At 45.5% G+C, this 27,994-nt stretch overlaps 1 protein-coding gene across 2 annotated transcripts; it reads left to right on the forward strand.

The window, feature by feature from the left end:
- On the forward strand, nucleotides 1-27,882 carry SUOX (sulfite oxidase). 2 transcript variants are annotated; one of them, XM_075852123.1, is made up of 4 exons: nucleotides 1-104; nucleotides 18,102-18,168; nucleotides 22,810-22,984; nucleotides 23,289-27,882. In XM_075852123.1, the coding sequence occupies exons 2-4, from the start codon at nucleotides 18,110-18,112 to the stop codon at nucleotides 24,747-24,749; spliced, it is 1,695 nt and encodes a 564-aa protein (XP_075708238.1). In that variant the 5' UTR covers nucleotides 1-104; nucleotides 18,102-18,109; the 3' UTR covers nucleotides 24,750-27,882. The 2 variants fall into 2 exon arrangements, with proteins under 2 accessions (XP_075708238.1, XP_075708239.1); XM_075852124.1 differs by lacking the exon at nucleotides 1-104 and adding an exon at nucleotides 431-469.
- The last annotated feature ends 112 nt before the right edge of the window (nucleotides 27,883-27,994 follow it).

The following is a 27,994-nucleotide window of genomic DNA, read 5'->3' on the forward strand; positions in this document are numbered from 1 at the left end:
CCCCCCCTGACGTCACTCCCGTCCCTTATAAGGAGACAGACCGGCGAGAGCAGCCGTGCGATTGTATCTGCCAGCGGCGGGGGAAAGACGCGCGCCTATATCAGGTAACGCCGTGCGGCTCCCGGAGCAGTTGCCGCAGCGCCATTACAGTGAGCCAGGGCAGGGTGCCTCTGAGGGGACGTCCTGTGGAGACCACCTTTGTCTTTTGGGGGCCCCTCTCAGGCAGTGTGCCCTGTAGGAGCTGTGAGGTGGCTGCGCTGCGGGGTAGGGGGACACTAGCGGCGCCGTCACAGGCGGGACGGGCTGACTTGCTGCTTCTGCTGGTGTTTTGGAAACTTGCACCTGGTGACTCCAGGGCTTGTGGCGGTTGCATAAGTTTGGGCTATAGAGAAGCTTATTCGCTACAGGCCAGGAGGATTTTCTCCTACATTCATGTCAGTCCAGTTCTGGGATGGAGGACTCTGACCACGTATGTAAATGTCCAGGTCCTTATACAAAGCTGTTCTCCCCAGTGACGTGACTTTGCTGCCGTTTTTCCATTAGTCTCTATGGGGACGGAGTGCATGTTGATACTTAAAGGGGGGTTACATGTTAACAAACTATTCTGGAAAGTTCTGCAGCCTTTTCCGATCTCATCCTGTACAGATCAGATGCTCAATTTGCTCCCATTTTAGGCAATCCTTTGTGAGCTAAATACATCTCTCGTCTGACCGTTTGCTACAATGTATCAGTGTGGGTACAATGTATCTGAAGTCCAGCTGTTGATTGCAATGTAGCAAATTATCAGCTGTGGGAAGTCATAGCTTTCAGCCTTGATGTAAACAATGTTCCATTCACATCAAGCAGCGATGATGGAAATGGTGAAAAAATGTAAACATGAAATTTATTGCTGGGTTTAATGAAAAACTCCACTGACCACAAAATTGTCTCGAATCAAAACGCAGTTGTATGTAGTGCATTTTATATTTCACTATAAACTTTAATGCAATATCTGTCCTCTTTAAAAAAAAAAACGCAGTGAAGAACAATGTGTGTGAATCCAGCCCTAAGGGAGTTTGTCCTTAAATGCCTCCCAGCCCTTGTGTCTTCATACGTTTTGTGTCTCTTCATAGCATCCTTCACTGCAGCTAAAATAAACTTTATTCCGGGTGGTAAAATAGACTGTAAGGGTGGTCCCAATCCCGTCCTCTGGCTCCCACTTTTTAACCCATTCCTAACTCCTCCCCGGTTAGTGTTGATTGACTGCTCTTGCGTTGCGCTACTTGTTGCACACGATGACGTAGCGCAGCACTGGAGCTGTCAATCAACCCCAAGGGGCAGGGTTAAAAAGCCGGACCTGTAGCACTTGCCGGGCTTAGGACCACCCTCGGAGCACTTGTGGGCTAATTTTCATACCAGATTTAAACTCCTTTTATCTACAATGAACATCCTATGAAGGGACACAAAGGCCTCGGTCCAGGAGTCATTCGGTAGGCTTAATTCTAATGACAGATTCCTTGTAAATAGAAGCTGCACATTCTAAAAATGTTTGATCCATCATTAAGACATATCAGAAGTTTTGATCGGTGGTTTTCAGGTGCTTAGACCCCATCGACGCTGAAACAAGCGCTTTTTAAGGTTACTAAATTGTAAGTAACAAACCAGAAATAACCGTTCTGATTTTCTTCGCAGTCCTCTTTATAGGTGTGTAATTCTCAGTTGTGACCAGTCCCAACCACTTCTGACTGTAAAACCATTTACACCTTGTGTGCTTTTCTTTGTTATATAAACAGTTTCCTCATAAAATAATGGTAATGTAGGTTGTTGAGAAGATGTTTTACAGAGAAACCACTACTCCTCTAGTAAATATCGGTGGAATGTCCCTTTTCCTTCTGCTAATCTAGTTTAGAAATTGTATAACTTCTAACGTGCGCGCCTGAAGGACATCTGAACGTTGCGCTCTAAGGCTGGGTTCACACGACCTATTTTCAGACGTAAACGAGGCGTATTATGCCTCGTTTTACGTCTGAAAATAGGGCTACAATACGTCGGCAAACATCTGCCCATTCATTTGAATGGGTTTGCCGACGTTCTGTGCAGACAACCTGTCATTTACGCGTCGTCGTTTGACAGCTGTCAAACGACGACGCGTAAAAATACAGCCTCGGCAAAAGAAGTGCAGGACACTTATATACATTATATGCGGGACACTTCTTTCAGACGTAATTTGAGCCGTTCTTCATTGAACTCGATGAAGCACAGCTCAAAATTTACGGCTGTCAGAGAAGCCTCGCAAAATGCGAGGAGGAGCATTTACGTCTGAAACGAGGCAGCTGTTTTCTCCTGAAAACAGTCTGTAATTTCAGCCGTAAATGCCTGCTATCGTGTGCACATACCCTTAGGGTATGTTCAGACGCTGAGCCAAAAACGTCTGAAAATACAGAGCTGTTTTCAAGGGAAAACCGCACCTGATTTGACGTTTTTTGAGCAACTCGTGTTTTTCGCCCCGTTTTCGCAGCGTTTTTTCGTCCGTTTTTGGAGCTGTTTTCAATAGTCTATGAGAAAACGGCTCCAAAAACATCCCAAGAAGTGTCCTGTACTTCTTTTGACGAGGCTGTAATTTTATGCGTCGTCTTTTGACAGCGACGCGTAAAATGACAGGTCGTCGGCACGGTACATCGGAAAACCCATTGAAAGCAATGGGCAGATGTTTGCCGACGTATTGGAGCCGTCTTTTGAGGCGTAAAACGCCTCCATTATGTCTGAAAATAGGCCGTGTGAACCAAGCCTTTACGCTTCCTGCTGCAGCTTTTGGGCTGTAACCATTAATTAGGTGAATACATTTTATTTAGAGGAAGTGTGTAGTCTTTCCAGTATTTTACTATAGACTTTAACATCTGGCCACAGAATTACTGGGCAAAAAAAGCTGTGTGTGTCCAGACTTAGAAAAAAATAAGTCCCAATGATGAAGCCTGCGGTAGTCGAGCAGTCGTCTATAAGGCACGAAGCTGCCATTGTTCATGAATGTAGTAAGTTTGCATTTATGTGCGTCTTTGTCCTATTTTTCATTACTTTTATAACTATTGCGATTTATATATTGATATTTTGAGAAGTATCTCAATAATGGTATCTGAAAAAGTCTAAAATTGTCCTATCTTAGCCAACACTACTGAACAACGCTTGGCTTTACCTGTAGTGGGTTGTTACCTACTGTACGCTTTTCTGAGTGAAGTGGCTGACCTTTTCTAGATAATGTTTAGTAAAACAAATGAAAAACATTGCGTTAAGAGTGGCAGGCAACTAAACTGTCACACTCATTGCCTAGGAGATGAGCATGAGATGTAAACCTGGCTCTTGCCAGCATATGCCAGCTGCTGCCCAGGACAGTCTGCAGCCCCTCCAGTACCTTCAATCTGGCCATACACATTAGATGTACGTCTGAAAAACCCACCGATCTTAGCGGGACCGGCCAAGCAACTATGTATGTCGTCGTCCCGACTCCCCGCCCGAAGGCATATGTCCTGGAGAAAAGGGTTGGGTATGCTGAATTTCAGCATGCCGATCCTTTTGTTAGCGTATAAGCCGCTGCATGAGGAGTCTGGTAGCGGTTTTCTCCCTTTTGTGACCGCAGCATTCAAGAGGATACTGAGAAAGGGGGGGGGGGGGTGCCCTTTGTATGGCATCACGGCAAATCCCTGTGACTTGATCGAGGGACAAACTATATCTGGGCAGACAACTCGGGGTCCATTGAAGGACCCCAGGGCTGTCTGACCATATTTCCTTTTGTTAGGGCATACTTAGTATACAGGCAGTTGTTAGGACATACCTATCAGTACACAGGCTAATGTACTGGTATATAGATCTATTCCAGTACATGAAAGTAAAAAAAAAAAACAACACATTTTTTACAACGACCATTAAAAGCAGTCTCAATGCCTAAAGTATACCCCATTCGGTATCGTTGCGACCATAATGGCACATTTATAGAGTCGTTTATGCTGTTATAAAATAAAAAAAACTGCTTTCTTTCACTTATTAGGCTAGATTCATATGGCCATTGCGCATCTCGGACGTGAAAAACGGGCGTTTTTCACGTCCATGGTGCATCCGTGCTCTGCGCTGCGGGATGCGATATCACGCATCCCCCATAGACTAGAGTCTATGGAGGGATGTGTGAAAAGGTAGGACATGTCCTATTTTCTCACAGACCCTTCACACGGTCCGTTGAAACAACCGTGTGAACAGCCACGTCGAATTATATAGGTCCGTGTGACGGCCGTCACACGGACGTTTAACACGTTCGTCTAAATAAGGCTTTAATGTGAGGCACGAGGTATTAGGAATTTTGAACCTCCAGGTGCCTCACATTAATAGTAATTAACCCCATCATGTACCCCACACATTAACCCAATGTAGTCCATTATCACTGAGAAACACGATGGGGCTAATTATGTGAGGCACATGGAGGTTCAAAATTCATCACACCACCACGCGCCTCACATCAGAAAATGGAAGAACTTTATTTTTCTTTTATTATTGTTGGCAAAGTATCGTTTTGGTATTGAGAATCACAATACTACACGAAGTATCGGTATCAAAGTCCAAATTCTGGTATCGTGACAACTCTAAGTGGAACGGAGCTTAAAGAGGCTCTGTCACCAGATTTTGCAACCCCTATCTGCTATTGCAGCAGATCCGCGCTGCAATGTAGATTACAGTAACATTTTTATTTTTAAAAAACGAGCATTTTTGGCCAAGTTATGACCATTTTTGTAGTTATGCAAATGAGGCTTGCAAAAGTCCAAGTGGGTGTGTTTAAAAGTAAAAGTCCAAGTGGGCGTGTATTATGTGCGTACATCGGGGCGTTTTTACTACTTTTACTAGCTGGGCGTTCTGATGAGAAGTATCATCCACTTCTCTTCAGAACGCCCAGCTTCTGGCAGTGCAGACACAGCCGTGTTCTCCAGAGATCATGCTGTGTCGTCACTCACAGGTCCTGCATCGTGTCAGACGAGCGAGGACACCGGCACCAGAGGCTACAGATGATTCTGCAGCAGCATCAGCGTTTGCAGGTAAGTAGCTACATCGACTTACCTGCTAACGCCGATGCTGCTGCAGAATCAACTGTAGCCTCTGGTGCCGGTGTCCTCGCTCGTCTGACACGATGCAGGACCTGTGAGTGACGTCACAGCGTGATCTCTCGAGAACACGGCTGTGTCTGCACTGCCAGAAGCTGGGCGTTGTGAAGAGAAGTGGATGATACTTCTCATCAGAACGCCCAGCTAGTAAAAGTATTAAAAACGCCCCGATGTACGCACATAATACACGCCCACTTGGACTTTTACTTTTAAACACACCCACTTGGACTTTTGCAAGCCTCATTTGCATAACTACAAAAATGGTCATAACTTGGCCAAAAATGCTCGTTTTTTAAAAATAAAAACGTTACTGTAATCTACATTGCAGCGCCGATCTGCTGCAATAGCAGATAGGGGTTGCAAAATCTGGTGACAGAGCCTCTTGTCTAGTTTACCGTTTCTAGAAGTTGTATCTGAGTATCTTGTAGAGGGTGCGGTCATCCTAATATTTCTGCCAATGCTGATAAGGGTAACGTTTTCTCTGCTTATGTCCATGAAAAAAAACTGTATGAGCTCGACCCGCTGACTACATAACCCATAGTATGTTTATAATCTAGAGTACACACGCAGATAAACAGCAGTGTTAAAAAAAAAATAGCAGCGAGTTTAAAAAAGCAAAGCGCAAAATCATTGTAATAACTTTTATTTGCCCAAATGCACTGGAAAAAAACTACACATTCAATTCCAAAACAATTTCTTTCCAGTTTGTGTTCAACCCTTCGGGACGAAGCCATTTTTTCATTTTCATTTTTCACTCCCCACATTCCAAGAGCCGTAAGGGTATGTTCACACTGCCTATTTTCGGCCATTTTTCGGGCCGTAAAAAGACGAAAAATCGGAAGCAGAACGCCTCCAAACATCTGCCCATTAATTGCAAAGGGAAAAACGACGTTCTGTTTCGAAGAAGGGCATGTCACTACTTGGGACGTTTTTGGAGCAGTTTTTCATAGACTCCATTGAAAACCGCTCCAAAAACGGCCGTGAAAACGTGAGTTGCTCAAAAAACCTCTGAAAATCAGGAGCTGATTTCACTTGAAAACCGCTCCGTATTTTCAGTCGTTTTTGAGTTTGTGTGTGAACATACCCTAAGGCCTTATTCACACAAATGTATAATAAGTCCGTGCTACGCGTGTGGAAATCAGACGGTCAGTGAATTTCACGCAGCGTATGTGCGCTGCGTGAAACTCATGACATGTCAATGGGTGCGTGCAAATTTCGCTCGGCACACTGAAGCACTTCCGGGTGCCGTGCGTGATTCACGCAACAGCAGTAAAAGAAATGAATGAAAACAGAAAAGCACCACGTGCTTTTCTGTTTGTAAACGAAAACCAGAGTGTCATCATGATGCCGGCTGCGCGAAAATCACGCAGCCGCGCACCATATGCTGATGACACACGGACCTTTTGCGCGCGCAAAACGCAGCATTTTTTGCGCGCCCAAAACTCACACGCTCGTGTGAATCCGGCCTAACACTTTTTTTTATTTTTCTGTCAATGGAGTGGTGTGAGGGCTTATTTTTTTTTGCGGTAAGAGCTGTAGTTTACTTTGGTACCATTTATAGTTCCATATAATGTACTGGGAAACCGAAAAAAAATATTTGCGGGCTGAAGTTGGGAGCTTTATGGCTTTCACCGTGCGGTAAAAACTACAACTTATCTTCTGTGGCTCAGTACGATTATGGTGATACCAAATGTATTTAGGTTTTTTATATTTTACTACTTTTATTGATAATAAACTTGTTAAAAAAAAATACAAATTTTGTCGCCACATTCTCAGAGCAATAACTTTTTTTTATTTTTCTCCGATTAAGCGGTGTCAGGGCTTATTTTTTTTGCGGGACTAGCTGTAATTTTTATCAGTACCATTGTTTTATTTGGTATGTAGAGCTTTTGAATCACTTTTTATAAAAAAATTTTTTTTTGAGAGTTTACTAAGTTGACCAAAAAACTGCGATTTTGGAGTTTTTTACATAATTTCTTTTACTGCGTTCATCGTGTGCATTAAATAAAGCTATATTGTAATAGTTCAGACTTTTATGGACGCAGCGATACCAATTTAATTTACTTTATTTTTGACATTACTTTAGGGGAAATTTTTTCACTATTAAAAACTTTTTCCACTTTTTTATTTTTTTGCACTCTTTATTAGCCAAGTAGGGGACTAGAAGACTAGAACCAGCGATTGTTAGATCGCTGGTACAATATATTGCAGAATATCGTCATTTTCACAGGCTTCCGCTAAGCCCTGCCACAGGCAGAGTGAAGGCTACCCTGGGGCCCTTCATTAGGCCCCTGGGCTGCCATAACAATTATCACCCCCCGATCTCACTGCGGGGGGGGGGGGGACACGACGAGCTGTCTGAGGGAGCCAACCCCCTCTTTTCAACACCTCGGATGCTGTGGTTACGATTGACTGCAGCATTTGAGGGGTTAAACAGCCAGGAACAGCGCAATCTCTGCTCCCGGCTGTTGGTGCCGGGTGTCCGCTGTAAAATACAGCCGACACCTGGAGCGTACGGAGCACACCATAAATAGCCCTTGTTCTTCGTTATAGGAACAGTTAACTCCCCTAAAGGCAGTCTGTACATCATCCCCTTTTTTGTGGTTGGGGATGGCCAGTCTTAATGTTTCCCCTATTCACTATTTCCCACTTCTTAATCTCTTAAGGCCCTTTTACATGGGTTAATAATCAGGTGAACAAGTGCTCATACACTTTTACACAGAGCAGCGATCAGCCGATGAACGTTCATCAGCTGATTGGATCTTTAATGTGGCAAGAAAAATGGATGCTAGTCGGCACCACATCGGCACAACATAGGATTGTCTGGCAACAAGATGGAAAACGTACAGGGACAAATGATCATGTTAACAATAGTTTGTCCCCATACTTGCAATCATCGATCTATTTGAATCATCGATCTTCAAACATCACGCCCCGCACCCGGATGTAATAGCACGTCTGGGTGCGCGAAAGGGTAACTATAAACGTTTGAGAAGCTTCTGACATGTCATAGTGACGTGTCAGAAGTTTTGATTGGTGGGGGTCCGAGCGCTGAGACCCACACCAGCCGCTTTGTGTCTGTTCAGCTTTTTCTGGAAACAAATTATCGGAGTACGGGCTCAATAGAAAGTCTATGAGCCTGTACTCAGATACATTGGCTTTCCGGAGAAAGCCGAACAGACAAAGCAGCGGAGCCGCTTCGTTTTAGTGATCAGTGCTTGGACCCCCACCAATCAAAACTTCTCACATGTCACTATGACATGTCAGAAGTTTCTCAAACGTTTAGTTACCCTTTAATCCTTTATAGAACGTAAATAAAAAGGGATATTAGGCTGTTCTCACAGACATAGAAGCAGGTGCAGACTGATAGCTACAAGTCTCTCGTGTATACTATTTTTTACAGGGTCTGTATTACATTGTTCTGTTTCAGCATGCTTTCTGGAGACACATTTTGCGGTTTCTGTTATCCTTGTACTGTACATTTATAGCATGACTGTCATAGTGACCCTGTCTGGTATTATTGAATGTTGAATATAGGCCATTCTGAGTAGCCTCATGTTCTCCACATTGTATATTTTAATTGTCTGTGGTTTTTAGGTCCTGATGGCCAACATGTTCTTATGTATATTGTAATAAAGAATTTATATTTTTTGCAAGTTACTTACTGTACTTGGTGTCATTATTTTTCCCTTTTGGGAGATTTGATTTGTCTTCACATACAGTTATAGGTATTTATTGTCTGTTTTTCCTTGATATGTGTGGACGTTTACTATAACGTTTATCGTTAGGTCTGGTTCTATATAGGTATTCATAGAAGCAGGTGCAGACTGATTACCTATGGGCGTCGACACAGAAGTTGTGTCTGGCAGATCCTTTACAGTACCCCCCCTTTTATGAGGGGCCACCGGACCCTTTCTAGGTGGACCTGGTTTATTGTGGAAACGAAGGTGGAACCTCCTGAGCAATACCCCAGCGTGAACATCCCGGGCGGGTACCCAAGTCCTCTCCTCAGGCCCGTATCCCCTCCAATGGACCAGGTACTGGAGGGAGCCTTGGACCATCCTGCTGTCCACAATCTTGGCCACCTCGAATTCTACCCCCTCAGGGGTGAGAACAGGGACCGGATATTTCCTCGAGGGAGCCAAGGATGGGGAGCAGCGTTTAAGGAGGGAGGCATGAAACACGTCGTGTACTCAAAGATGGGGGCAACTCCAGTCGGAAGGAGACAGGGTTAAGGACTTCAATGACCTTATACGGCCCTATAAACCGGGGAGCAAACTTCTTGGACGGGACTTTAAGGCGCAAATTTTTTGAGTATAGCCACACCAGATCCCCGACCACAAACAAGGGGTTAGCAGAACGTCTTCTATCTGCCTGAGTCTTTTGTATGCTCTGGGACGCCTCTAGGTTCTTCTGAACCTGGGCCCAGACAGTGCACAGTTCCCGATGAACGACATCTACCTCGGGATTGTTGGAACTACCAGGTGAAACGGAGGAGAACCGTGGATTAAACCCAAAATTACAGAAAAAGGGGGAGACCCCTGACTAGTTACTGACCCGGTTATTAAGGGAAAATTCGGCGAGGGGAATGAATGAGACCCAATCATATTGAAAGTCAGATAAAACACCTTAAATATTGTTCTAGAGACTGATTAGTCCTCTCAGTTTGGCCATTAGTTTCAGGATGGAAGGCAGAGGAGAAGGACAGATCAATCTCCAACTTTTTACAGAAGGCTCTCCAAAACAATGAAACAAATTGTACCCCTCTGTCAGAAACAATATTGACAGGGACCCCATGGAGACGCAGGATGTGTTTGACAAACAAGTTAGCTAACGTCTTAGCATTGGGTAGTTTCTTGAGGGGCACAAAGTGGCACATCTTACTGAAGCGGTCTACAACCCACACCACCGACTTGCCTTGAGATGAAGGCAAATCGGTGATAAAATCCATGGAGATATGGGTCCAAGGTCTCTGGGGAACGGGCAAAGAACATCGTAATTACACAAGAGAAGTCTCACAGGACACAACAATGTAAGGTGGGATATAAATCTCAACGACCTGCAATTTTCGGAGATACGGACTCCAAACAATATTATATAAACTAGAGAAACAAAGAATCCAAAGTATCCAAGTATTAGAGAAGTACAAAATCTTTATTTAAACAACACATGAGAATCTAAAATACAATGTTTTAACTGGATCATAAATGGACATACATTAAAAATTTATTAGAAACAGGTAATGCATGAAAAAATATAAGTTCCAATACAAGTAATATATAATATAGTGAAATCACTTTTAAGGAACGAACTCATATAAATGAACGTCGGTAAGAAGAAACAACAGAAGGAAAGTGACAGTAAGATGTAAGTAATAACACTTCCTATCAAAAGGACGTAAAAAGTGTCCTAGTTTCTAGTTACAACTTGAAACAGTAATCGTTCAAAGCTTACCCATTATCAGTAGTGTAGTGGTATGACCCAGTAAGTAAGGGGGCAACTAGTTTTTTACGCCCTATTTTTTATTTATTTATTTTTTAAGCTGTTTTTCTATAGAGTCAATGAAAAACGGCACCAAAGAAAACGGTCAAGAAGTGACATGCACTTTTTCACAGCCGTTTTTTTTACGCGGCTGTTTTTCAAAATGGCCACGTATAAAAACACCCCGTCAGCACAGAACGCTGTGTTCCCATTGAAATCAATGGGCAGATGTTTTGGAGGCGTTCTGCTTCAGATTTTTCGGCCGTTTACGGACCAAAAAACCGCCAAAAATAAGCAGTGTGAACATACCCTCACAAGCAGTGGCGTAACAACCGCCGTAGCAGCCGCTACGGGGCCCGCGGCATGAGGGGGCCCGTGTCGCCCGCCGGCACGGGCCCCCACCATGGCCGGAGGCTCCGCTAGCTGCCGCTATGGCTGCTACAGCGGGACGCCACTGAACACTACGGCAGAGCAGGGAGGTATCTCCCCGCTCTGCCATTAAACAAAAGACATGTATCCCCTATCCACAGGATAGGGGATACATGTGTGATCGCTGGCAGTTATAGGGAGAACGGGGGACAAAGTCCCCTGAAGTTCTCCATCACAAACCTTGGACTTCCGGGGTCTGTGTTGGCAGCTCCGTAGAAATTAATGGAGCGCCGGTCGCGCTTGTGCGCATTTGTGACCAGCGCTCCTTTCATTTTTATTGACCTGCGCAGCCGCCGGAAGTCAGAGGTTAGCCATGGAGAACATGCGAGGACTTTTGGTCCCCTGTTCTCCCTATCGCTGCCAGCGATCACACATGTATCCCCTATACTGTGGATAGGGGATACATGTCTTTTGTAGGACACGCTGTAGGTCACATTTTTTTTGGCAGGGGGGATGCTGTATGGCGTGCCCTACAGGGGGGGGACGCTATATGGCGTTCCCTACAGGGGGGGGACGCTATATGGCGTTCCCTACAGGGGGGGGGACGCTATATGGCGTTCCCTACAGGGGGGGGACGCTATATGGCGTTCCCTACAGGGGGGGACGCTGTATGGCGTTCCCTACAGGGGGGGACGCTGTATGGCGTTCCCTACAGGGGGGGACGCTGTATGGCGTTCCCTACAGGGGGGGACGCTGTATGGCGTTCCCTACAGGGGGGGACGCTGTATGGCGTTCCCTACAGGGGGGGACGCTGTATGGCGTTCCCTACAGGGGGGACGCAGTATGGCGTTCCCTACAGGGGGGGGCGGCTGTATGGCGTTCCCTACAGGAGGGGGCGGCTGTATGGCGTTCCCTACAGGAGGGGGGGGCTGTATGGCGTTCCCTACAGGAGGGGGGGGGGGGGCTGTATGGCGTTCCCTACAGGAGGGGGGGGGCTGTATGGCGTTCCCTACAGGAGGGGGGGGGCTGTATGGCGTTCTCTACGAGGGGGGCTGTATGTCTCTACAGGGGGGGGGCTGTATGGCGTTCCCTACAGGGGGGGACGCTGTATGGCGTTCCCTACAGGGGGGAACGCTGTATGGCGTTCCCTACAGGGGGGGGGACGCTGTATGGCGTTCCCTACAGGGGGGGGGACGCTGTATGGCGTTCCCTACAGGGGGGGGGACGCTGTATGGCGTTCCCTACAGGGGGGGACGCTGTATGGCGTTCCCTACAGGGGGGGACGCTGTATGGCGTTCCCTACAGGGGGGGACGCTGTATGGCGTTCCCTACAGGGGGGGACGCTGTATGGCGTTCTTTACAGGGGGGGACGCTGTATGGCGTTCCCTACAGGGGGGGACGCTGTATGGCGTTCCCTACAGGAGGGGGGGGCTGTATGGCGTTCCCTACAGGGGGGCGGCTGTATGGCGTTCCCTACAGGGGGGGGCGGCTGTATGGCGTTCCCTACAGGGGGGGCTGTATGGCGCTCTCTACAGGGGGGGCTGTATGGCGCTCTCTACGGGGGGGGCTGTATGGCGCTCTCTACGGGGGGGGCTGTATGGCGCTCTCTACGGGGGGGGCTGTATGGCGCTCTCTACGGGGGGGGCTGTATGGCGCTCTCTACGGGGGGGGCTGTATGGCGCTCTCTACGGGGGGGGGCTGTATGGCGCTCTCTACGGGGGGGGCTGTATGGCGCTCTCTACGGGGGGGGCTGTATGGCGCTCTCTACGGGGGGGGCTGTATGGCGCTCTCTACGGGGGGGGCTGTATGGCGCTCTCTACGGGGGGGGCTGTATGGCGTTCTCTACAGGGGGGGCTGTAGAAAAGGCACTATCTACAAGGGGGGTTGTGTGACACCCAGGGGAGGGGGGCCCCCAGTCAAAAGTTTGCTATGGGGCCCAGTCTTTCCTAGTTACACCCCTGCTCACAAGTAAATTATTTGCTATGTAGAAATATCACCTCTACCCAAAACATTGATTTATTAGGTTAATGATTTTGGACTGCTATTTTTTTTTTTATTTTTTGAACACTACTGTATATTGTAACAGAATTGGTAGTATTAGAGCTGACCCGACATATGAGAGAAAAGTGGGTGAAAACCACAGACTTCAGTGAAATGAACCAATGATCTATTGTGTATAAGGGCTTCCTGGCTGAGTGTCTCCTGATGGCAGACTTCTGGGAAGAGAGATCAGGCGTGTTCAAACTGATGATACACTCTAGTGGGAGATAAGTGTCTGGCAGCGGCTTATTCCCCTCTCCCATTGATGTTAACATGCACTCTTGGCCATGGTGGCGTTGAGAAATGGCTGTTGGCCGTACAAGCAATCTCGTGAATGGCTGGCCTTCATGTGCGTTGACATTAATTTTAGTATAGAATTTTTAGGTTTGTCTACAAGGTTTAGCATTGTTCCAGATAAAGACACTCTTTTAAAAATATTTTTAGACTTAATTCTTGGATGCAATTGAGTTTATCCAGAGATGGGACGTTGATCCAGGCATTTTGTCGGATTGCCATATTTGGAGTCGGGAAGGATTTTTTTTTTTTTCACCTAATATCGGGGCAATTGCCATCCGCCTTACAGGGGTTTTTTGCCTACCTCAGGTATAACACGGAAGGATTATAGGGTGGGCTTAATGAACCTTTTGACCTTCCTTTTTTTTTTCTCCTTCAACCTTAACTATGTAAGGCTGGGTTCACACGACCATGTTACGTCCGTAATGTACGGAACGTATTTCGGCCGGAAGACCCGGACCGAACACAGTGCAGGGAGCCGGGCTCCTAGCATCATAGTTATGTACGATGCTAGGAGTCCCTGCCTCGCTGCAGGACAACTGTCCCGTACTGTAATCATGTTTTCAGTACGGGACAGTAGTTCTACGGAGAGGCAGGGACTCCTAGCATCGTACATCACTATGATGCTAGGAGCCCGGCTCCCTGCACTGTGTTCGGTCCGGGTCTTCCGGCCGAAATACGTTCCGTACATTACGGACGTAACATGGTCGTGTGAACCCAGCCTAACAGTGATGTTTCTGGATATTTTGATTAATTTTAAGTGGAAAATTGTGTACTTTATATGGTTTATACTCCATTTCATAAATATTCTTACATGTTTGAAATGAGTGATTTGATCTAATAAACAATATGTGCAGTCCGCTCAGTCATACGTGGTTCACTCATTGTGACACTGGGACTTTTATGCAGTTGGATTTATGAACATGAGATTAGTAGTTAGGTTATCAGTCCTCTTTTAAGATAAGCAGTTGTATTGATCCCCTGTGAACTATGTTGAACTTTGCAATGAGGTAAATTGCCTTTCTTCTTGGAGCTAATCCAAACTTGTGGTTTATTGAAGGATCAAGTTATCAGATAGTGTTTCCTTCCTCTGATTAACTTTTACTTGCCATTTGGGAAAATACAGTCAGATCTGAAAACCTTTTCGAATGTAGATGAGGGCTCTGCATCTATTTGCACATTTATTTTGCTTGGATTGGAACAGGTAGTGGTGAACTGAAGCCCCGTAATGGGGTATACAAGAAAGCAGTAATGATTAGATCTATTTCATGACTGACTCGCTGGAGATAAGTGGTGGTAGAGGTGGCCGATGCTTAAAGGGAATGTATCGCTAGAAAATTTTTTATTTTTTTTTAGTTAAACAGTTAGTATATAAATGATTGCACATTGTTCTCATTTTTTAAAAATTTTTTCACAAGTCAGGAAATATTATAAATTAGATTCTAACTTATAACATTTCCATGTGCTGGTCACTAGAGGGAGCAATTCCCAAAATTTCAGCATTGGCATGTGGTAAAGCAATTGCTTTATGCTGCAAAATTGGAGAAGACACACTCTCTCTAGTGTCCTAAAACAATCCCCCCGCCTTTCTCCTGACTAGTGCCAGGAGAAAGGAGGGGATTGAATGTTCAAACCTCCTACACTGTGTGCCGCCATTTTTTGAGCGAATGCACAGTGTAGGAGGATTAGATACAGTGGTAATCACACAGTATAACACAAACATAACTTACCTGCTCCTGCCGCTGCCTCAGCTCCTAGTCCTTGCGTCTGAACGTATGGCCGGAAGCCGCGACCGGAAGTAGTAGTCTTACTGTCCATCCGCGGCTTCCGGTCCACATGAAAATGGCGCCGGATGTCGCTCTGCCGAAGACCTTCCTTTTGGTCTGTGTGGGAGCGGCGCATGCGCCGCTCCCACACAGACGGCGTACGCTATAGTGAATGGAACGGCTCCCGTTCACATTCTCTATGGGGATGTATGTGCCGTATTCCATCTCTGTATGTGTCGTTAATCGACACATACAGAGATGAAAAAAAAATGCCAGCCCCCATAGAGAAGTAAAAAGAAAAAAGTAAAACACAAATAAATAAAATGTATTTTAATGACATACTAAAAGCAATAACATATATAAAAACATTTTTTCGTGACACCTTCCCTTTAACTCCTCCATATAGGTAATTTCTAAAGCAGACAGACAAGTTAATGGGGAAAGCTGGGAATATAAATAAAGCGGGTGAAGCTTGATTCATTCCACCATATAGATACCAACCTTACACTTTATCTAGACTGCACCATTTCATTTTTTGCAATGTGCAAGCCAGGGTTTTATTGGTATTCATAAATGGCCCTTGTTCTTCATTATAGGAACAGTTAACTCCCCTAAAGGCAGTCTGTACGTCATCCCCTTTTTTGTGGTTGGGGATGGCCGGTCTTAATGTTTCCCCTATTCACTATTTCCCACTTCTTAATCTCTTAAGGCCCTTTTACATGGGTTAATAATCAGGTGAACAAGTGCTCATACACTTTTACACAGAGCAGCGATCAGCCGATGAACGTTCATCAGCTGATTGGATCTTTAATGTGGCAAGAAAAATGGACGCTAGTCGGCACCACATCGGCACAACATAGGATTGTCTGGCAACAAGATGGAAAACGTACAGGGACAAATGATCATGTTAACAATAGTTTGTCCCCATACTTGCAATCATCGATCTATTTGAATGGAGCCAACCAGCAATGATCGACATGCTGTCTTGTCGACCGGGGCTCATTTAACGGGCAGAATATATTCTCGTGTAAAATGAACCATTACGACCAGTTTAGAGCGATGTATGCGGACTATCCACCTGGTTTATTCAGGTTTCTAAACTGGCCATTTTTATATAGTGCGTTGTTTGGCTTCTTGTCACATTGGAACATAAATATGCAGAAAGCAATGACCCAAGATTTAGTACAGTCAAATACAAAAAAGACCCTCTACGCATACCATTGTCCTACCAGTACAGTATAAATGTTGGATTGTTGACCGATCCCTTTGAAATTGTTGGGATCTAGGATCTACTAACAAGTTTCTGAACCTTCGTTGGTTCTAAGCATTATTTTTAGGTTTTAAAAGTTTCTAATTTTGTGTACAATGATATATTCCATACCTTGAGAAGAGCGTAGGGGTTTGGTATGGAGATGCATTAAATACAAATTATGTCCTACGAATGAACCACATGACAGAGAAAACCCAAATCTCATAATAAAATAGTAACAGAACTATATAAAGTGGGGGGAAAAAGGGCATAAGGTTAAGTACATACATAGTTATATCCATCTCCAAATTTTTGTGAAGATCAGGGAATACATGTACATTAAAATGATAGCGCTAACACATGCCTCAATCGAACCTAGTAGCTTTTATTTTTGCAAAAAACATTATTAGATTAACGTAATGCATCGTACTTGTAAGGACGAGAACTTCTCCATTTAGCGGCTATGTGAATTCTAGTAACTAGAAGAATATAATGTATAAGCCTGTTCGTCTTGTAGGTAACTTCAGTAGGGTTTTGTCCCAGACGCATAACAGAGAATACGTTTCTTTAAGATATTCAGATGCAACACCTGTTCCTATAAACCAAACATGGTGTATCCCCTGTTTCCACACATCCTCATCGTGTAGAGACATTTGGTTCTATAGAAGAAAGGAACAATGGGACATAAATTCGGTGCAATACCCTGAGGGAGTTCTCAATAAGGGATGCCTGATATCTGCCCCTGGGACTAAGCCGATTTAAAAACCTGTTTTATTGGAGCCGGTTTTCAAAGCCAGTATAAAGCGTACTCTGATAAATGTCGGTGTACTCCATACAGAGTTAGGCGGGATTCACACGACCGGGTCCCGCCCGAGTGTCGGCCGGTAAAATCGGCCATTTTGCCCGGCCGGTTTGCATAAAGTTTTGCATCCGTGCCGGGCAGATCTGGACAGTGACATCAGCGGCAACTCCTGAAGGGGAATCCCCATGTGTTCGGGGATTCCGCTTCAGGAGTTTCCCCTGATGTCACTGCCCAGATATGGACAGAGACATCAAGCGCTCTGTCCAGGAGCGGAATCCCCGAAAACACAGGGATTCCGCTCCTTCAAGGAGCTAAAGTGGGGCTAGCACATAGCAGAGCGGGGAGATACCTCCCTGCTCTGCTATAGTGGCGTCGCTACAGTAGTAGCAGCCGCAGCAGCAGCAGCTACTAGCGGCGCCATGGAAGGTGTCGCCGGGGCAGGGCGCTTTTAAAACAAGCAGGGGAAGGGAGCCAGCGCAGTGCTCCCTTCCACCTGCTGTACACCCCGGCCCTGCCACACAGCGTACAGCCATTCGTCCGAATGGCATCAACTCCTCCTCCTCACATGCACTCTGCGCTGTGAGGAGGAGGAGATAGGGCGCAAGCGACGGAAAACCCGGCCATCACTCGGGACACATTCCGGTGATGGCCGTGTATTACCCGGCCCCATAGACTTCTATGGGGGCCGGGCACCCGGCCGAAAACAGAGCATGTCCTATTTTTTGACTGCCGGTTTTCCCGGCCGTCAAAAAATCGGTAATGTGAATAGCCCCATTAGGGGTCTATTATTCCAAATGCAGCCGGGTGCCGGCCGATTTATGAACGGCCGGCACCCGGCCGGGAAACCCTGTCGTGTGAATGAGGCCTTACAATATGGTCTTCTATCCACTGAAGCAAAAAGTGGATCTGTTTTTGCGTATTGGGTACTTTTTTCCTTTGCTGTTTTTGATTTTTCTCAAACTCCCAATCTCTTTTTGTTTTAGGGTAAAACATGGCACTGCTATGTAGGGTTCCATCAGTGGCACTGTGCAGCCTGACCAGACCACAGAGGTAGGTGATCCATCGCGTTTTTAACAGTACGTGTTAGGTATCCATTAATGTGTTGTTTATTTGGGGGAGGGGGGGATTGGAATAGAAAAAAAGCTATTCCATTTAAAAAAATATATAATCTATTGGAATAAACTATTTCCTGCGCATATGAAACAGATATTCGAAATTCATCATCCAGGAGCAGACAGCAGAGGGGCCCGTGCAAGTACCATTTATGGGCCCCTTGCTGTCCAATCATAGAGCACCTCATTTATCATAGAGCACTCCCCCCCTCTGTCTGTTTCTCTAACAATCCACCAGTAATTGTGAGCTCTGAAATTCATTATCTCCGTCTCTTACCTGCCATCTAATAAACCGGTTTCTGCTAGCTGCTTTTTAAGTGGTAGAGGGCCCCCTTACCCAGAGGCGTAGATAGGTTCTCCAGCACCCGGGGCAAAGATTCAGTTTGGCGCCCCCCCCCCAACCTCTTTCCCGACATCTCCTTCCCCCTCGCCGTGTTTGTTTTCTCTACCAATCGACGTGTCATTTCTTTTTATGTAACGCGAGCATAAAATTATTTGTACATTTCACAAGCAATATGGTTCTATACACAACACCAGAACCAAGCTCGGTACATATATACAGCCCCAGAACAAATACAGCTCAATTTAGTGCAACCCCTGCCGTATAGGTTTGTACGGCGTAAAACTACAGCTCCCAGCATAGCCCGAACAATGGTAAGTATATGCTGGGAGATGCCGTTTCACAAAAATAAATCATATCATAATCATACCACCCATCATCTCACTGCAGACCATACAGTGACTACAGTACTGATTAGAGGCAGAATAAACATTTACATGAAGTGACTCACCGGTGACGTCTCAGATTCTAGTTCTTTTTCTCCATCCAGTCCAGACCTCTATGATGAATTCTCCCGGTCTCAGCCCATTTCTGCAGTTTGCCGCTCAGATGTCTTCAGCTTCTCACTTTACCAACATTTCTACACCTATAAATTAAGATAAAGTTATCATTATACCACACACTACGCCCCTAAATATAATAGCGCCAAACACTGCACCTCTAATTATAATAGCACCATACACCGTGTCACACACACACACACACACACACACACACACTATGCCCCCTGTAGATAGTGCCTGCCATAGAGCCCCCTGTAGATAGTGCCCCCATATAGACCACCCCTGTATATAGTGTCCCACAAATAACTCCCCCTATAGTGCTCTACAGATAGCCCACCCCTGTATATAGCCCCCTGTAGATATAGCCCTCCCCTGTATATAGAGCTCTACAGATAGCCCAACCATGTATGTAGCCCCCTGTAGATATAGCCCACCTCTGTATATAGTGCTCCACATATAGTCCACCCCTGTATATAGTGTTTCACAGATAGCCCACCCCTGTATATAGCCCCCCCCCTTGTACATATAGTCCACCCCTGTATATAGTGCTCCACTAGATAGTCCACCCCTGTATATAGTGCTCCACAGATAGCCCACCCTTGTATATAGTATATACAGGGGTGGGCTATCTGTGGAGCACTATATACAGGGGTGGACTATATGTACAAGGGGGCTATATACAGGGGTGGGCTTTCTGTGGAGCACTATAGGGGGGAGCTATTTGTGGGATACTATCTACAGGGCTGGGCTATATCTACAGGGCTGGGCTATATCTACAGGGCTGGGCTATATCTACAGGGCTGGGCTATATCTACAGGGCTGGGCTATATCTACAGGGCTGGGCTATACACGGGGGCTATATCTACAGGGCTGGGCTATATACAGGGGGAATATATCTACAGGGGGGGCTATATACTGGGGTGGGCTATATACTGGGGTGGGCTATCGAGCACCATATACAGGGGTGGGCTATATCTACAGGGGGCTATATACTATATAGCCTACCCCTGTATATGGTGCTCTATAGACAGCCCACTCCAGTATATAGGCCCCCTGTATATAGGCCCCCTGTATATAGACCCCCTGTATATAGTCCCCCTGTATATAGCCCAGCCCTGTAGATATAGTCCCCCTGTATATAGCCCAGCCCTGTAGATATAGTCCCCCTGTATATAGCCCAGCCCTGTAGATATAGCCCCCCCTGTATATAGCCCAGCAGATATAGTCCCCCTGTATATAGCCCAGCCCTGTAGATATAGTCCACCTGTATATAGCCCAGCCCTGTAGATATAGTCCCCCTGTATATAGCCCAGCCCTGTAGATATAGTCCCCCTGTATATAGCCCAGCCCTGTAGATATAGTCCCCCTGTATATAGCCCAGCCCTGTAGATATAGTCCCCCTGTATATAGCCCAGCCCTGTAGATATAGTCCCCCTGTATATAGCCCAGCCCTGTAGATATAGTCCCCCTGTATATAGCCCAGCCCTGTAGATATAGTCCCCCTGTATATAGCCCAGCCCTGTAGATATAGTCCCCCTGTATATAGCCCAGCCCTGTAGATATAGTCCCCCTGTATATAGCCCAGCCCTGTAGATATAGTCCCCCTGTATATAGCCCAGCCCTGTAGATATAGTCCCCCTGTATATAGCCCAGCCCTGTAGATATAGTCCCCCTGTATATAGCCCAGCCCTGTAGATATAGTCCCCCTGTATATAGCCCAGCCCTGTAGATATAGTCCCCCTGTATATAGCCCAGCCCTGTAGATATAGTCCCCCTGTATATAGCCCAGCCCTGTAGATATAGTCCCCCTGTATATAGCCCAGCCCTGTAGATATAGTCCCCCTGTATATAGCCCAGCCCTGTAGATATAGTCCCCCTGTATATAGCCCAGCCCTGTAGATATAGTCCCCCTGTATATAGCCCAGCCCTGTAGATATAGTCCCCCTGTATATAGCCCAGCCCTGTAGATATAGTCCCCCCTGTATATAGCCCAGCCCTGTAGATATAGTCCCCCTGTATATAGCCCAGCCCTGTAGATATAGTCCCCCTGTATATAGCCCAGCCCTGTAGATAAAGTCCCCCGCGTAGACAAAGTCCCCCCCCCCCCCCCGCAGATACAGCCACACTTCTATTACAATTCAAAAAAATATATAATAAAAAAAAAAAATTCAAACTCACCTTATTCCCGCTCCCACGCCGTCCGGCAGCCATGGAGACCTGCTCTCTTCTGCGCAGGTCTCCAGGGGGTTGAACACAGCGTCTATGAAAGGCGCTGATTGGCTGGGCAGGATGACTTTCCCTGCCAGTCAGTCAGCGCCTTTCATCGACTGAAGCGTCACTGGTACAAAAGGTACCAGTCGCTTCATTCGTGGAAAGGCGCTGAATGGCCGGGCACGGAACGTGCCCGGTCATTCATTGCTTCTAATTGTACCTGTGTCCTTGCGACACAGGTACAATTATAGTGCAGGAGGAGGGGGCGCTGGCACCCCCCTCTGAACTGCGCCCGGGGCACATGCCCCGCTTGCCCCCCCCCCCTAGCTACGCCCCTGCTTTACCTGCTGGGCCCCTGTGCATTTGCAAAGGTCGCTCATATGGTATGTCCACCACTGGCCCCAGCTATCGAAATACCAGGATTGACCGAGTGCAAAGAAATGCAGCTTCCACCCATTATTTACACCCCATAGGTCATGCGATCAGTAGTGAAGGCATTAAACAGCTGGAATCTGAGGCTAAATTGATATATCATATATAATCATTGTACAATTGTTAAATTTTATGCATGTTTTGTTTAGTTGCTAGAATTTGGAGCACTAAATGCTTTGTGGTGTTATCAGATTTCTATCTCCTCATGACCTATTACTTTTAGTTTAATAAGTAACATTACAAATGTAAACTTTTGCTGACCTGTATATTGGACTTGAGCTCCTTTAGTGCATTGACCCTCTAAGCCAAGTTTCCCATTAAGCAATACACGAGGATTTCCCCATGTTCCACATCTCTGCAAAATCCCAATGTGCAAGTAAAGAAATCTGTGTATACATTGTATTTGACGTTTTTACGTACATGTTAAGTGTTTGTTAAAATTGTTAATGGCTTTAATCGTGGCCTTTAAAACCGCATTCACCTAAAACTACTATTGGCATGGATGGTCACGTTATTGCTTTTGTGGAATCATTCATTAGAAGGAAGTTCAGAGTATATCGTTCTCACTGAGGAGATCTCTTAAACCCCTCCCTACAAGTTCTAAGGACTTATCCTTGTTATCTATTACAAGTCTATTGCTTTTATTGCATTTATCTTATCTTGCATAACTTGCTGATATATTCTGTGTGTAACTTCTACATAACTGACCTGCTGTTGAAATGTAATTTTTAGTGTAATATTTGTCCTTCCCAGTGGAAGTGCTGTGTAAAGGCCGGTGCAGCGAGCGCCGATCAACGAGACATCGTTGATCGGTGCTCGTTTGCTCCTGTCACACGGAGCTATGGGGACGAGCGGTGTATGGGGACTACCCAGTGTATGAATTAGTGAGGAACATAATTTTGCTTCACGGTGGGACCATACAGGGGGACTCCATGTGCTGCCATACAGGCTTCATACTTAAAGCATTACCACGTTTGTGTCCTTTCCTTTTGTTTTAAAACAAAATGTTAGAGGTAAATCCTGAAGCATAGAGCTAAAATTTTCACTTTGGGATTAATCTATATGTCTTGTTGTGCTGTATATTTTCTTCTAGGTTGCAGAAACAGATGTTCATGTCGGTACGAATGTGTACAGCCCAGAATGAGTCCAGGCGGAATCGGAGCACAGAAACTGTACCCAAAGCAAAAAGCTGGAAATGGGGTGCAACGACAGCTGGGGCATTGTTGGGATTGGGCACCTTCATGATATTTGATACTCAAAGGCGAAAAGTAAGATGTTATTTATTGACCTAGTTTATAACCATATGTGAAGTCATAAAAAAAGACATATGTTCTGATGATGCATGACAGACGGTTAGGTCTTTGTTGCTCATATAGGTCAATAACTTCCTTGTTATGAGCAGTACATGTGCAATAGTTGCCTACTACTTCCAGGGAAATAGGATGGGGAGTAGGGCTGCATGCGTCTATATCCTATGTCCTGTGTGTAATTTAGTACTATCTATAATCTGTACAGAGAGTCGTGTATTAACATAGTTTGGACTGAAATAATTACTGCCTTTCTGTCTCCTAGGTTGCTCAAGCCGAGTCTAAAGAAGAACATGCACCTTCACATGTTTTCCCTCAGTATACGAGAGAGGATGTGAAGAAGCACACAAATCCCACTGACAGAATATGGGTTACCTATACAGGGGAAGTATTTGACATCACAGATTTTGTTGATATGCATCCTGGAGGGAAAAGAATCTTGCTGGCTGCTGGGGGAGCTTTAGAACCTTTCTGGGCCCTTTATGGTGTTCACAAGAGTGAGCATGTCATGGAAATTTTGCAGGAGTACAAGGTGGGAGTGCTTAGCCCTGATGACAAGGAGGAGCCCTGTGATTTATCCGATCCTTACTCTAGCGATCCTATTCGACATCCTATTCTAAAGGTCAATAGTCAAAAACCTTTTAATGCTGAGCCTCCTGCTGAAATGCTGACTGAGAACTTTATCACTCCAAATGAGTTGTTCTTCAAGAGGAACCACTTGCCAGTGCCAAATATTAACCCTGAGGAATTCCAACTTATTGTAGAGAGACCACCTGGAGCAAAACTGGGTAAACCATTGAAATTGACCCTCAAAGACCTCCAGACCAAGTTTTCACGGCATGAAGTTACTGCCACTTTGCAATGTGCTGGAAATAGGCGCTCTGAGATGAATGCTGTAAAGCCAGTTAAAGGACTAGAATGGGGAGGATCAGCAATTAGTACAGCTCGTTGGGCAGGAGTACGGCTGAGGGATGTTTTGTTAGATGCCGGCTATACAGAGGACATGCCTAATGTGCAACATGTCCAGTTTGAAGGGTTGGATCAAGACCTAACGGGAACAAAGTATGGAGCATCCATCTCCTTCATGCGTGCAATGAGCAAGGACCAGGAAGTTCTACTTGCTTATGAAATGAATGGTGAGGAATTGCCTAAAGACCATGGGTTTCCTCTGCGTGCTATTGTGCCAGGTGTGGTAGGTGCCCGGAATGTGAAGTGGTTGGGACGCATTATTGTAAACGAGGAGGAAAGTGCTAGTCACTGGCAGCAAAATGATTACAAGGGTTTCAATCCATGTGTGGATTGGGACACTGTAGACTTTTCTTCCTCTCCAGCCATACAAGACCTGCCTGTGCAGTCTGCAATTACAGAACCAAGTCCTGGAGAAAGTATCACCCCAGATGATGGAAAAGTAACCATCAAAGGATATGCATGGAGTGGAGGTGGGAGAGAGATTGTGCGAGTGGATGTGTCTCTGGATGGAGGAAAGACCTGGAAAGTGGCTGATCTTATTGGAGAGGAGAAGAAAGAACTGACATGGGCATGGAAACTATGGACGTTGGAGGCAGATATTCCTGTTGAAGACAAAGAACTGACAATCATCTGTAAAGCTGTAGATAGCAGCTACAATGTGCAACCGGATACCGTGGCCCCAATATGGAACTTGCGTGGGGTATTGAACAATGCATGGCACCGTATAAGTGTCACAGTGGACAGAGATGAAGACTGATATGAGGGGACAGTTATCTCATAAATAAATATCGCCACAAATGGACAGAAATCTACTGTGTTTACATAGCCCAGATTTTTTTATGGGTTTTATACGTAAAGCATTATGTACAATTCAGAATTGTATTTTCCCATTTTTAGCCTTACATAGAAAAATTTTACTTAGTTTGTTACAATAATTTGTATTTAAATTGAAGGTGTGTGTGTGGTAGTTTATACCTCACAATTATGCTTTTTGTTCATTGGTTTTGCTGATCCAAATCTCCTGTTTCTTCATCTTTAAACTTTAGATCGTATTCTATACTGGAATTCAGTGCATCTTCAACAGAGTTCAGTCACATTTTAGTGGTAGAATCTTTCTCTTAGACCCCATGCACACGACCATGCCCCGTAATCGCGGGGCACAACTTACGGGCACAGCCGGCCGCAACAGCCGTCCGCATTTGCGGGTCGTGCTCCCATTCTAAAATATGGGCGCACGGTACGTAAAATAAAAAAATAGGACGTGTCCTATTTTTTACGGAAAGTTTCTATGGCACGGACACCTTCCAGTAAATATACGGGACTGTGTCCATCAGCCATAGAAATGAATGGGTCCGTATTTCTGTGCATGGGGCCTTATTTGGAGTTTATGCTACATGGTTCCTCTAAGGACGTCTCGTGACCATCAGTCTATACCTTATGAGCATATAATAGTTATATTATATGCATATGTTTTATGTCCTATACATGACCTACTTTGAGATGGTTTTTAATTGCCTATGTCCCCTTTTATACTATTATTGGAAAATTTCATGTTTGAATGACAATGTTATGATGTGGTGCATCTAGAACTTCAGGCTTAATTGACTTCTCACTGTTGGTATATGATCACTTAGGCCTTATTCACACGAACGTGTGCGTTTTGCGCGCGCAAAAAACGCTGCGTTTTGTGCGTGTTGCAGTTGCGTGTGTCATCAGTATGAGCTGCGTGGCTGCGTGATTTTCACGCATATGCCATGCTTATGACACGCGGTTTTGAAGTTTAGAAAAATAAATGAAGGAAGTGCTATTTTTTTCCTTCATTTCTTTATCTACTGTTGCGCGAATTACGCGCGTCACACGGAAGTGCTTCCATGTGCCGTGCGATTTTTCACGCACCCATTGACTTCATTGGGTGCGTGATGCGCGAAAAACGGCCAAGTATAGGACATGTCGTGAGTTTTACACAGCGGACATACGCTGCGTGAAAATCATGGAATGTCTGAACGGCCCAATTCACTAACATAGGACCGTGCGACGCGCGTGATTTTCACACGCGTATCATGTATCACATGTGAATAAGGCCTTACTCAGAAGAGAACTAGTTTTTTTTGGTTAAAGACATTACTGGGTATGGTGGTGGTCTTGAACCACACACAAAGTGACCTAAGGACAGTATAGCTGCTATCAAATTTATGCACTTTTGGGGCTGCATTATGTGTACTATCCGTTACTTAACGTATTTAAATCTTTGTCCTCTTTTTCTGTTAACTTCTTGTTAGAGCTTATTTTTAATACATCAAAAAGTGAGAATTGAGTGTGTAGCCTCTGCTGTGTAACGCACAATCCTTAATCTGAGTATCTTTCAGTTGAAGTATACTTGTGTTAAATATATTGGTCTAAATGAAGCAGTAAGTAAATGAATGGTAACTGGAAATCCTGTCAGACTTAGGCCTCATTTACACGAGCGTGTGCGTTTTGCTCACGCCAAAAAAACGCAGCGTTTTGTGTGCGCAAAAGGCACTTGACAGCTCCATGTGTCATCAGTGTATGATGCGCGACTGCGTGATTTTCGCGCAGCCGCCATCATAGAGATGAGGCTAGTCGACGTCAGTCACTGTCCAGGGTGCTGAAAGAGTTAACTGATCGGCAGTAACTCTTTCAGCACCCTCGACAGTGAATGCCGATCACAATATACATCAACCTGTGAATAAAAAAAGCCGTTCATACTTACCAAGAACTCCCTGCTTCCTCCAGTCCGGTCTCCCGGCCGTTGCCTTGGTGACACGTCCCTCTCGTCATCCGGCCCCACCTCCCTGGATGACGCGGCAGTCCATGTGACCGCTGCAGCCTGTGCTTGGCCTGTGATTGGCTGCAGCTGTCACTTGGACTGAATCGTCATCCCGGGAGGTCAGACTGGAGGAAGAAGCCGGGAGTTATCTGTTAGTCAGAACCTTTTTTTTTTTTTTTTTTTTACACGTTCATGTATATTGTGATCGGAAGTCACTGTCCAGGGTGCTGAACCAGCTTAACTCTTTCAGCACCCTGGACAGTGACTGTCTCCTGACGTCGCGTACCGGAACATTTTTTTGCCGGGTTCGGTCAAAACTAGTTCGGCCGAACCCGGTGAAGTTCGGTTCGGACGGTTCGCTCATCTCTAAGACACTCCGTTTGGATGTTAGTAAACAGAAAAGCACGTGGTGCTTTTCTGTTTACATTCAGAGTTTGACAGCTCTTGCGCGAATCACGCAGTTCGCACGGAAGTGCTTCCGTGCGACCTGCGTGGTTTTCACACACCCATTGACTTCAATGGGTGCGTGATGCGCGAAAAACGCACGATTATAGAACATGTCGTGAGTTTTACGCAACGCACTCGCGCTGCGCAAAATTCACGCATTGTCTGCACTGCCCCATAGAGCAATATAGGTGCGTACGACACGCGTGAAAAGCACGCGCGTATATTACGCTCGTGTAAATGAGGCCTTAATGTAATAACCAAAGTGGAGCTCTATATTTATACTAATGTGTTTGCTAATACTCAGAACTGGTAGAAGTTGATCAACTGAGATCCTATTTTACTTTTAATATATACGGATGTAAAACTCTTTCGGCTGGGTTCACACCGGCATTCGGCATTCCGTTCTATTCTGTACAAAAGTAAAAACTGGCAGCCGACTGAACCCATTGACTATAATGGGTTCCGTCAGGGTGTCCATGGTTTTACCAGAAACCATGGCGCTGCATGCTGGGCTATGGTCTCCCGTATTCACGGCCGGATCTGTGATGGAGCCACAGGTGCATTAAACATGTTGTATTTTGTAAAACAAAAAAAACGTAGCAATTTTTTGTGTGTATAAAAACCAATATGTAATAAAATCTAGTGCAAAAGTTCAGACCAGGTTTTGTCATGATGTATTAGGTGCATGGGCCTTTCACTGCCATAGATTGTGTTTACGCTTATGAGTACGCAAGCCTACATGGGGTGGTTGGTGGAGCTGCACAGAT

The sequence above is a fragment of the Rhinoderma darwinii genome, chromosome 2 (genome assembly GCF_050947455.1).
Source record: "Rhinoderma darwinii isolate aRhiDar2 chromosome 2, aRhiDar2.hap1, whole genome shotgun sequence".
Lineage (NCBI taxonomy): Eukaryota > Metazoa > Chordata > Amphibia > Anura > Rhinodermatidae > Rhinoderma > Rhinoderma darwinii.

Bases quoted from the DNA above. Each gene is read 5' to 3' on its own strand.
- SUOX (XM_075852123.1), top strand. From the start codon at position 18,110: ATGGCACTGCTATGTAGGGTTCCATCAGTGGCACTGTGCAGCCTGACC. The intron at 18,169-22,809 runs GTAGGTGATCCA...ATTTTCTTCTAG, and splicing joins AGCCTGACCAGACCACAGAG to GTTGCAGAAACAGATGTTCA. The intron at 22,985-23,288 runs GTAAGATGTTAT...TCTGTCTCCTAG, and splicing joins TTGATACTCAAAGGCGAAAA to GTTGCTCAAGCCGAGTCTAA.